Below are 12,048 nucleotides of genomic sequence, written 5' to 3' on the forward strand. Positions count from 1 at the left end.
ACTTCTTTTTCCTTTTTTTTCTTCACTCTTTCTCTTTTACTCTTTTCTCTCCCTCCCTCTTTCACATTCCCACCCTCCCAACTGTGGCGTACTCTTTCACTTAGTTTCCCTCCACTCTCACCATTCTCGGTCCAGTGAGGCTTCCTGAGTTTTGAGTTTCCACTTCTCCCTGTCCAAACCCTATATTGCCTCGTCAGAGAAGATTCCCACTTTCCAGCTAGTGATTGAGCGTGTATGTGTTTGTGTGTGTGTGTGTGGATGGAAATGGTTATCAGTGCATCTATTCATCTAAGCTCCATGTAGTTCTCTAAAGGTCCTGTTTTAATGGTTTTACTTTTTTTTTTTTTTACATTTGTTATGCTGCAGATGGTCCTTTGGTGACGGGGGATACAAGGAGTTTGAATTCAAGCCTCCCTACGCCACCTCCCTCCTCTGTCCAGACTCCCCAAATCAGGTCCTTCTAAGCAACAACGTCACTTATATCTACTCTCAGCCAGGTGACCCATCGTCCATTTCCCTATCTGCAGTGCTTGCACACAGTCATGACTAATGGAGTAGGAGCCAATTTAGTCTGACTTTGTTTCAACTTATGCAAGGTCACAATTTTTTAAGCCTGTGGTTCGATAATGATATATGATTAATGTCACCTCTTTGTTCTTCCTCTTACGCTACAGGAATATACACAGCGCTGGTGTCAGTATCCAATCGTTATGAGAACATCAGTCAGAGCATCAACATGAGCGTCTACAGCATCCTCACTCGTGTTGATATACAGACAGAGCCCCAACTTCTCCTTGCTAACAAATCAGCAGAGTTTGAGGCTCATCCTTTGCCCTCGCCCTATGGCATCCACTATGACTGGCACTTTGGAGATGGTTCTGCCCCGCAGCAAGGTCGGCGAGTGGCACACACCTATACACAGAGTGGCGTCTTCAATGTCTGTGTATCAGTAAACAACACTATCAGTTCTATGGAGGCTTGTGCCGAGATGTTTGTATATGAGGAGATTGAGGATTTAACAGCTGAAAGCTCCTCTCCGACAGAGCTTCACAGCCCCACTACAGTGTGGGCGCACCTTGCTTTAGGTAATAACATCACATGGACATTCTCCATGGGTGATGGGACCATCTACACTGCATCTGAACCTCATGTGTCACACAGCTATATAAAAGATGGCAACTACACAGTGAACGTGACTGCCGCCAACGCTGTGAGTTCTGGCTGGACAATCTTAACAGTGCAGGTGTTTGTCTTCCAAGTGGTGAGGATGGAGCCGTCTGGGTGTGTCCAAGAAAGGACCACCGTCAACTTCCAGGCCTGGGTTTCCGGTAACGCATCAGCTCATCTTTATGAATGGAGCTTCGGGGATGGAAGCCCCAATGAGACACTTCATGGCAACCCCAGAGTCTCACACACCTACTGGACAAATGGGAACTATCACCTCTCCCTGCTTCTTTCCAGCGGAGTCAACAAGGCCACCAAGGCCAACTTCTTCAACTGGGTGTGTGTGCAGCCAGCTTTAACCAACATCAGCCTCACCCTTGAGAAATTACACTATGCTGTAGGTGAGGAGATACAGTTCCAGGTCAGAGCTGAGCCAGAATTTAACTACAGCTATCAGTGGGACTTTGGCAGAGAAGAAGATCCTGTAGTCATCCCTGGTTCTGGGAGTAAAGTGACAATGTATAAAAACCCAGGTCATTACATGGTGACAGTAACAGTCTTCAATAACATCTCCACAAGTAATGCTAGTGTTCTGATTGAGGTTCAGATGCCCATAGGAGCAATCGTTATTCAACATAACAGCACTAATTACAATAACCTGACTCTTAGGGCACCGTATGCTTTCACTACTTCTTCCTTGGCCTCCAATGTCAATTACACCTGGGACTTTGGAGATGGGAATGTGCTCACAGGCCAGAATATCCTCCACACCTACAACTTCTCTGGAAACTACAATATTACTCTGAAAGCAGCCAATACAATTAGCAAGAATCACACTACTTTACCCATTGCTGTGCTTGCACCAGTCCGTGGACTAACCGTTAACGCCAGCTTGGTAAATGTCCCTCTCAATGCCTCAGTCCACTTTGAGGCCCAAATGGAAGAGGGAGATAGTGTCCGGTTCTCTTGGATCTTGTGTGACCGCTGCACCTCAATCCCGGGTACCCACACCATGTTCTACACCTTCCGCTCTGTAGGCACTTTCAACATCATCGTGACAGCGGAGAATGACGTGGGAACGGCACAAGCGAGTATCTTCCTGTTTGTCCAGCGTGAGCTGGAGGGGCTGCAGATCTTAGCAGAGGAGGAGATTGGAGGAGATGGAGGCACAGTATTAGATGGTTGCTGCTTTGCCACAAACCGTGTTCTCCACCTTCAAGCAGGATTGAAGGAAGGAACCAACATGACCTTTACTTGGAACATCATCAAAGAGGGAGACCCCGCCAGCTCAAGCGTCAACATAAGCGGGAAAACCGTGGAGGCTCATTCCTTAACACCAGGTCGATGTGACATCTTTCTCCGCGCCGCCAACCTCCTGGGCCAGCTGTCTGTCAACAGAACCATCAACTTCTTGGTGCCAGTCAGAGGAGTGCGCCTGCAGATCAGCAACAACCCAGTTGCAATCAATGTCCCAACTAACCTGACAGTATGGACTGAGGAGGGCTCAGACCTGCGTTACCGCTGGTTTGTGGATAACGTCACTCTGCCGGGGACTGGTCCCTGGGAGACACACACCTTTATCAGTCCTGGCCTAAAACACGTTATTGTGGAGGTCTCTAATAAAGTTAGTTCAGTGAATGTGTCAGAGACAGTCAGTGTCCAGCAAGTCATTTCTGGGCTAAGTTTCTCTGCTCAAACACCCAATGTGAACCCTGCTCTACCACCTATTGTGATAGAGCAGGGTTACGTAGCAACAGGCGTCAGTGTCTCACTCTTTGGGGACGTACTGACAGGAACCGATGTGAGGTGGACATGGTTGTTGGAAGGAAGAACATACACAGGAATGAACACTTCTCTCATTTTCCATGAGCCGAAAACAGCTACCATTACTCTGAATGCCACCAACGATGTCAGTGGGCAAGTGGTTTCCAGGGACTTCTTTGTTCAGGACAAGATTCAGGGGTTGGAGCTGAGGGCAAGTAAAAACATTGCAGAAGTCGGTGAGAAGGTGGAGTTCAACATTTCTATGGCAGCAGGCTCGGATGTTCATCTGATCCTCAGCATCAGCGGAGATTTCACTGTTACCCCTCAACCCAACCAAAGCTATGTCCACACATTCACCAGGGTGGATACATACATGGTGAATCTCACTGCTCACAACCAGGTAAAGTCAAAGGAGACACATAACAAACACTATAAGAGCATGTAATAGGGATGTTTTGGCTGGTCAATTTTCACTCGTATGAGATAAAAAAAACATACAAATATCATACATTAATTGTAACAGCCATCACTCACATAACTATCATGACACTAACTCATCAGCATCACCCATTTTCTCAGAATATAATAAGTGTTGCCACATCTGAGAGGTATAACATGCAGATTTTATTGGTACATTTTTACAATTATGCTGACAATTCTTTGCACACACAGTAACAACCTCAAGGCATCACTGTAAGAGAGTTTAATTTTCTGCATACTGGTATTGTAAATTTAGGTACAATTGTGCCCCAAGCATGTAATTGTGAACATTGTTGATATATTTGTTTTCATTCATCAAGTTATCAGTGAATGGTTACCAAGATATTTGACCCAACTGCTTACTTCACTTTAAGCTGATATGTGGAGTGTTTAAAAAATCCAGACTTGTGTCCCTGCATTATCAAAAAAGATTTTTGGGTGACCATCACCCAAAACCATCTACCCATTGATCTGACCTGCTGACACTGAGAATAAAATGATGAAAGCAACATATACTGATGACTGCACCAGCACTGCACATTTTCTACAAAAATATATTCCACTAGAATCACTTGAAAGTAAATCACATAATATAGTAACAGCAATGGCTCCAGGCAGAAATGAGGAAATACTGTTTTTAAATCTAATTCTATTCTTTTTGGTATTAATTGGCATGTCAAAGTCAACAAGATAATTTAATCAAACTAATACAGTACACATATTTTTATTTGTTGCAATATGACAATCCAGGTGAGTTCCAAGAGGCGACACCTGCAGGTGGAGGTGATGGAGCCGGTGCGTAATCTGTCCATCCTGGGAAGCTGCGAGGCAATCCCCGTAGGTGTGAAGAGATTGTTTGTGGCTGACATCCGGACAGGAAAACCTGTTCACTTTCTGTGGACATTTGACCTGCACCACCTCCATAAGACATCACTTATGGGCAAAGAGGTCAGATCACTTTAAGATTTCACCTTATAATTATGACAGTATAGAAAATGATGCATAAGCTGTCAAGCTGCGCAAATGGTGATGTATTTTAATGAATCACACAACCACAGGTGTCCTACACGCCAGAAGAAGCAGGGTCATTGACCATTTACCTGGGGGCCATCAACGCACTGCGCTCTCTGAACATCACCAAGCTCATCCAGGTGCAGAACTTACTGACGTCTGCAGCCCTGCATGCAGCACCTCGGGACACTTTCGTCAATAAGACGGTGACCCTGATGGCCTCTGTCACACCCAGATCTAGTCCTGTGAAGTGCTTGTGGGACTTTGGTGACGGTTCTACTCCAGTTCCCACCGACACCACAACTGTGTACTACAAGTACAGACACCCAGGACACTATCTGGTCCAAGTAGGTTTTTTGAAACCGCATTATTCCATGTACTGTATAGATCCATTATTTGTATGTTGATCTTTAAAATATGAGATAGATGCTGTATGTGACAGCTTTAGATCTTCCCAGTTTTGTGATTTCATCGGTTTGTTTTTCTCCCTGCTAGGTTAACTGCAGTAACCTGGTGAGCTGGGTGCTGGCCCAGGTGGAGGTAAACATCAGTGTATTAGAGTGTGAGGAGCCAGAGGTGCAGGTGGTTCAGGCCCCCCGCCTGGCCATCTGGCGTTCCCAGCCCACCTTGGTGGAGGCCAGTGTGGACCTGAAGGGTTGTGTGCGCTATGGAGCTCAGTACCTCTGGCAGATACTCTCAACGCCCTCCTGTGATAATGACAAAGACCACCGTGTTGCCTCTGGGGTGGTGAATCAGCCCTCTCAGTCTTTACCTGTCCCAGTAATTCGCCTTCCAATGGAGGTTGATGTGCGTCGGCTGCAGCTTTCATTGCCAAAGATGACTCTGGCAGCAGGAAACTACACCCTGGTGTTTTCTCTTTCATATGAAGGCGTGCCGCTGAGGAAGGCTGCCTGTCTGCAACTCAGTGTCATGGCTGCCAGGTCAGTGGAGAAACACAAAATTTTTACTCTCTTCCCTGTGGAGCACATATTTTTCCCCCTTTTTTATTGTTTCTGTTCCTGTCTTTGAATTTATGACATGTTACAGTGGATTCTAATAGTGACCTATTTTCATGGCCATAAAAAAGTATCAAAACATCTATAGAACTTTCCCAAACCACTGCTACAGCATGATCCACTTTTATTGTGTTCATGCTTATGCTCAGTGTGTCCCAAGCACACATTTTTGCCAAAATATGGCTAAATTCTATCTTTTCAGTCCTGATACACATCAAACTTGCAGGGAAGCATGTGTTGATAACTGTTGATATTTAGACCAGTAAGCTGAAAACTAGTTCAGGTTAAGAGGCTGATAATTAAATTTGCATAATTTTATCTTTTTTATGTTAATTTTAACCCTCTCCTCCTCTCCTTGCCAGGCTGATGCCCATCATAGAAGGGGGCACCTACAGGGTGTGGTCGAGGACACAGGACCTGCAGCTCAGTGCAGAGCAGTCCTACGATCCCAACATGGACCCAGAGAGCCAGTCACTGCTCCACTACCACTGGGAGTGCCAAAGCACTTCGAAGGTAAGGGCATGCATGCAAATGTAAACATATTAAGGTAGCTGGATAAGCTTTTTTTTTTGTTAAATTAGTAGTTGCTGTTGCTCACACATGCATTCAGTGTGTAAATTGTTAGGTCATGTCACCATGACTGTTAAGTCACTCAATCCTACATTATCTGTCAATAATGTTTGCACTTGAACATTTTACTTATATAAAAATATTTCTATTGTTGCAGTAAGAGTGAAGAACTGATTGCCATTACGACTAGATAATGAAAAGCTACTCATAAAAACTATGTTGCAAATATTTTAGCCACATGTTGATATCTACAGTAAATGTCTCTTTAAATGTAGTAACACACTGAAAAAGAAGAGAAGCAGGAGCAGGCTGCTTCTTATTATTTTATTAAGAAGTTTATCTAGTAGAATAGTGAACGTACAAGTACTGTTTTCAAGTACAGAAGAGAGTACAGAGTTCTCTGCTGTTCTGCTTTTGCTCCTGTGGTTACACAGTGAGGACTGTCTCTTTCTCCCTCTCTCTTTCACTATTCTGCATATTTGGCTTGAGTCTGGTAGAAATAGAAGAGGGTTGAATTGTCAAACCAAGCTCCACTCTATAGCATTTTGTTGGCACTTTTTAATAGTGAATTCATAAGACGGAGTTTGGAGGACAGTTCTTATTCTGCAAAGGAGACAGTGGAAAAATTACGTAATGGTCATCTGGTCCTGAGTACTGTAACTGCCCTCAGAGAGGCGTGGCAGCATTGATGTGAAGAGGAGAACTCAGTTCAGGACAGTTTGTGTGTGCGTGTGTGCGTGTGTAAAAATTAATTTAGTGTTTTTCACAGTCACCACTTCCTAAGTTGGGTGGGAACACATTCTGCCTGTGCAGCAAAAGACCACAATATAAGACCCAATGGGATGGGTGTGTCCAGCAGGGCCGTGTGTGCGTGTGTGCGTGTGTGTATAGTGGTGTAGTGTATGTCTAAGCAGACAGGCATTTAAAGGGTTATGTAACTGTTTAGAGATAAACTCAGCATTCCAAAGCTGGTGCTTTGCTCCCTGCCCTGACAGTTACACTTACACATCATACAACATGCACACACCACCCAGACTCACACACACACACACACACACACACACACACACACACAGCTATGCGTAACTGCTGATAAAGAGAAAGAAGGACGTCACAGTCTGGTAGGAGTCAAAGCTGAACAGACAAGTAGAAGTTCATTGACACACAGTTGATCAAATGTCAAACACTGTCCTGAGCGTGGATACAAATACAATTAGGGTGTAATTTGCCAGGGGGGATGGTAGGGATTTCTCCCCCTCTATCTATATATCCCTGCCTCTGCCGAGTTATTTTTTATCTCCTGTGGGGACAAAAATATATCCCTCATAGTGATTCATGCTGCATAGATCATAAGATATCTAAAATTAAAATAGGCTACTTAGATTTAAAAAAATCTAAGTAAAGCACTGCAACGTGAGAGCATTCATTAGTGCAAACAATAATAAAATCAGAAATGGACCGACTTGACAATGTGTGACAATAGAGATGACACGGCGTCTAGGCTACGTGATGATGCAGTGAATGGACCAGGGGTCGCTTCCTTCCCTGCTCGGAGATTTGCATAGATGTGGGTAAAAGAGGGGCAACATGGCACAGATGAGTCCGTCATCAAAGCAGACTGTTCTCTAGTTTGACAAGTAGGGACATACTGTAGCCTGTTTATTTTATGATGATCATGTTCTTGCATGTAATTATTTTCTGTTCAGTATTGAAGTTTGCTGTGTAGGGCTGAATTAAACAGTGAATTGCAAGAATGACATTAAGTGTATTGGTTGTTAAGCTGCCCACAGTACTGAAAGGAGTGTTGGCATGTTAAATTAGCATCTAACCTTTTGTTTTGTTGTATATGATCACATCTATGTGTCTGGATGAGTGAAGGACAAGCCATGAACTTGACATCACATTGCTGACAGTGAAAATATTGCACTACTTGATGAATTAATTTTTTTTTAATAGAGTAAAATATTCCTGCAAATGCAGTGGTCAAGTTCAAGTTTCGTAATTGTCTGATTTAAGTTCATAATTATTTTATAAGTGTTACTGTAACAGCTGCAAGGAATAGCCTTACAGGCTCCATAGTCTATAGACCCACTGAGGTTCTGATTTACTTTCATAAATAAAAGCATTTCAAAAACATCTCCCCTCTGTTTTTTTTCCACAAATGACACCCTGAATACAATCAAAGGAAATGATGGTTTAAAAAGAAAAGAAAAAATCATTCACTATTGTGCAACGTTGGCTTTTTTTTTGATTTTCACTGAAGTCAAGCTGAGCAGTGCTGACAAAATCAAATATTTAATATATATTTATGAGTTTTTAGTGAAAGACTACCCTCCTTCGTTAGATCTTTACAAACAAGATTTTAAGAATGAAAATCAGTAGCAATTGGTACAAACAGTGAGATTTATTTTACTTTATTTTATTTACTCAATTAAAAACCTAAAATCTGAAGAAGGATTATACCAAATTAAAAGTCAAATTAAAACATGGGTATATAATGTCTTTTGAACTATACCATTCAAGAGGCAGGGCATAAAAGCAGGAAGCAGCCTTACCTTTGTGGGGAGCAGTGTTTGTTAGAACATAAAATGAAAAATAATCACAGATATATTAAGGTGCTATGTTATGTCAGGCTTTATAAATAAAAATACTTCAAATAAATTCTTAAGGATACAGGTAGCCAGTGATTTGATCTCTGTTTTAGTATTAGTCAAGATCTTGGCTGCAGTAGTCTAAATCTCCTGTAATTTTCTCACATTTTTTAGGTAATCCAATAAAGAGAGAATTGCAATAATCTAATAATGTCTAATATGATAATGACTTGTAATGAAAGCATGTATCATTATTTCTGCATCACAATAATCATAGAGGTTAAAAGTCCAAAAGATTGCTCAAAAACCTACAGAAACATTTTATTGAGAAATTGAGAAATTGTTGTGCCTAAAATGAAAAAACATGTATTTGTGACCTTGTTAAAATGACAAATAAATTTAAGTTACAACATACTTCAGAAACAGTCAGATTGAGCCACTTGAATGTCTTTTCCTGGTTTTAATGGCTGCATTACAATGAAGCTATATCTTAATATTGATATATTCAAATAAAGTCTCAAAAAATCTAATTTCCTGTCAATATATTGCCTACCTTTACTCTGAAGAGCAGTACTGTACTCATGTTATGTGAAAGTAACACATTTTATGAACAAAACACTCATAAAATTCTTGCCCTATTTCTGCTTGCAGGGTCCAGAGCACTGCTCCAGTCTGAACTTCGGCCTGGGCTCCAGCGGTCCAGTACTTGGAATCTCTGGCTCCGAGCTGGAGGCAGGTGTGGAATACACCTTTAAACTGACTATCAGCAAAGACGGCATGGCACCAGAGTCCACCACACAAACTGTAAGTGCACACATTCTCGTGCACATATGCATCCTTTAAGCTGGTGGTTCCCAACCTAGAGTCAGGGACCCTCCAGTGGGTCACAAGATTAATTGGAGGGGTTACAAGATGATGGATGGAATAGAAAAGAAGGTCTTTCTTGAGAAAGAAATTCAGTTCATCAGGAAAATGTTCTGCAGAACTCGTATCTCTTTTTACTAATTTCATCATCATATCTCATCAATCACATCATTCACTGTAATGACAAAAATCAGTCTCTTCAAGTCATGATTACATCTTTCTATTCTCTTCTCCAAAACTTTTGTCTTGATAACTCAATTGATCAGGATTTCAACAATTAGATACAAAAGCCACTGCCAGCAAAACACATTGATTATTTAGTCCATTAAGTGAGATGAAAAAAAAAATATGAGACAGCAAATATCAATAGATAAGATAGAGAAAAAATATAAAATAGAAACAAGAAACAAGTGTAGAAACAAATGTGGTATGAATTGGATGAATTGGGTCACAATGCACAGAGAAAGAAAGAGTGAATGAGAGACTGCACAAGAATCAATACATGTTGGTGATTGAAGTTTGTGGTGGGAGGTTAGTTTTCTGATCGGAGAGACTGCATCCCACTATCTCCTGAATTACTAATGTTTGACATTTTAGGTCTGTGTGTGTGTGTGTGTGTGTTACAGGTACTCGTCCAGAGCCGCCCTATTCCCATCGTGTATCTGGAGTGTGTGTCCTGTAAGGCCCAGTCCATCTACGAGGTCAGCCAGAACTCGTATGTCTACCTGAGAGGAACCTGCACCAACTGCCAGGGCGTTCACCACGGGGTAATCACACACATACACACACACACACACACACACAAACAAACAAACCCATACAGTGGCATAAGTGCACAACTGGTCCAAATCAGTTGGCCCCTGTCTCAGTGAAATGAGTTCACTGTACCACAGAAGCGACAGTGAAGTTAACATTTCCAGATCTTTTCCTTCGTTCTCCTCCTCTCCTCCTTTATTCAGACTTTCCTTGGGATTTGTGATGCAGGCAGTAGTGTGTGGGTGTGAGAATGAGGTCATTGTACAAGTGGAGCCAGAGAGAATATGTTATATCCTTACAAACACAGGGAAACAATTTGAAAGACAAAACACTTGTTGAGTCACTGGGCCTCAAATTTCACATACCAGCTGACTGTGCTCAGCTGTAGTCTGACCCAGGTCGTTTTGTCTTTATAATTACACTGTACATTAGTTTCCATACTGCACAATTCTATATTCAGCCTTTGCAAAAATATGACTTCATGCAGTTCTCACATACACATACTGTATGTCATCAGAGGAATCATAGCACAGCATCAGATGTGAAAGACACAGATTTTTCAGAAGAATTTCATTTTAGTATTCCTAAAATGAATCAATTTCCTATTTTAGTAATCAGTTTCAATCTGGATTGCCTTGTAAAGCCTGTATGAAAGCAGTCAAATTAAGTAAGTAAAGATCTATTTATATAGCACTTTTTAAAACAATAGTTATAAAGTGCTTCACAAAAACAAACATTTAGCACAAAATATACAACAGGTAGGATAGTAAGAATTTACAAAACCGAAAAAACAAAACATTAGTTAAGAAAAGTGAGGGAACATCATTGAGTCTTGAGAAGTCACAGCTCCTCAGCTGAGGCAAGACAACCATGAATTACAATAATCAAGTTGTGACAAAAGCATGGATTCGTATTTCAGCATTACTAAAAATGTCAGACCTTAGAAACATTTCTAAATTGGTCCAAGAGTCAAATGTGACACCTTAATGTGTGAAGGTGTGACTTCTTTCTCACACACCTGAATCACAATAATCATAGAGGTTAAAAGTCCAAAGGATTGCTCAAAAACCTAAAGAAACATTTTATTACCTTTGGACATAGGAAAAAATGTCAAAACATTCCTTAAAGCTGTCTTATTCCCCGTCATGTGCTTCTTCCTCAACCTAACTACCCCTTTTTTAAAACCCGCTACCCAGGAAAACCACACAAATGGCATTAAGGTTGGACAGTTGTAGCCTGGTTTCTAGACCCGATGAATCATTCCTTTAGCTAAGTGGCGTTCCCCATCACTGTTGGCTCAACTGATTGGTCTGTATTCAATTTTAAAAAGAAGCATGAAGATGGCCTTACCTTAAATGAAAGCTTTTAGGCTGGCTAATGCTCATTTGATTTATTGATGGCTATATGGCTCTGAGAAAATCACCCAATTTAGCTGTCTGTCTCTAAAATCTCTCTCTGTCTCTCTCTGTCTGTCAGCGCTGGAGTGCCATGACACTGCAGAACGAGACTCTGGTCCTGGACTCCTCCTCCACCACCACGGGAAGTGGCGGCATGCGTCTGGTGCTGCGGCAGGGCGTCCTGCGCCTCGGAGACTCCTACAACTTCACGCTGCACGTGACCGACAGCAGCCTGGTTGGCGAGGGCGCTGCCTCCATCACGCTGCACCACAATATGCCCCCAGCTGGCGGGGAGTGTCACCTGAGAGGGGGAGGAGAAGCAGGAATGGACTACGGGGACAGAGACAGCAGAGTCTGGAGGATACGCACACTGGTGGACCGGGTACACTTCAACTGCTCAGGTAGGAAGAAGGAAGTTGTGACCTCTTTCTCACA

The 12,048-nt window shown here is 42.2% G+C and overlaps 1 protein-coding gene across 2 annotated transcripts in view; it reads left to right on the forward strand.

Annotated features, from left to right (window-relative positions):
- The window catches only part of pkd1a (polycystic kidney disease 1a), a 66,879-nt gene that overhangs the window by 34,736 nt on the left and 20,095 nt on the right, over positions 1 to 12,048 (forward strand). For both annotated transcript variants that reach the window (XM_067583284.1, XM_067583291.1), the window contains exons 18-26: positions 367 to 497; positions 675 to 3,328; positions 4,159 to 4,356; positions 4,467 to 4,766; positions 4,915 to 5,360; positions 5,798 to 5,948; positions 9,248 to 9,400; positions 10,087 to 10,227; positions 11,693 to 12,014. In XM_067583284.1, the coding sequence (XP_067439385.1) occupies positions 367 to 497; positions 675 to 3,328; positions 4,159 to 4,356; positions 4,467 to 4,766; positions 4,915 to 5,360; positions 5,798 to 5,948; positions 9,248 to 9,400; positions 10,087 to 10,227; positions 11,693 to 12,014 (4,496 nt within the window). The remainder of the gene's footprint in view (positions 1 to 366; positions 498 to 674; positions 3,329 to 4,158; positions 4,357 to 4,466; positions 4,767 to 4,914; positions 5,361 to 5,797; positions 5,949 to 9,247; positions 9,401 to 10,086; positions 10,228 to 11,692; positions 12,015 to 12,048) is intronic.

The sequence above is a fragment of the Thunnus thynnus genome, chromosome 3 (assembly GCF_963924715.1).
Source record: "Thunnus thynnus chromosome 3, fThuThy2.1, whole genome shotgun sequence".
NCBI classification, from domain to species: Eukaryota; Metazoa; Chordata; class Actinopteri; order Scombriformes; family Scombridae; genus Thunnus; species Thunnus thynnus.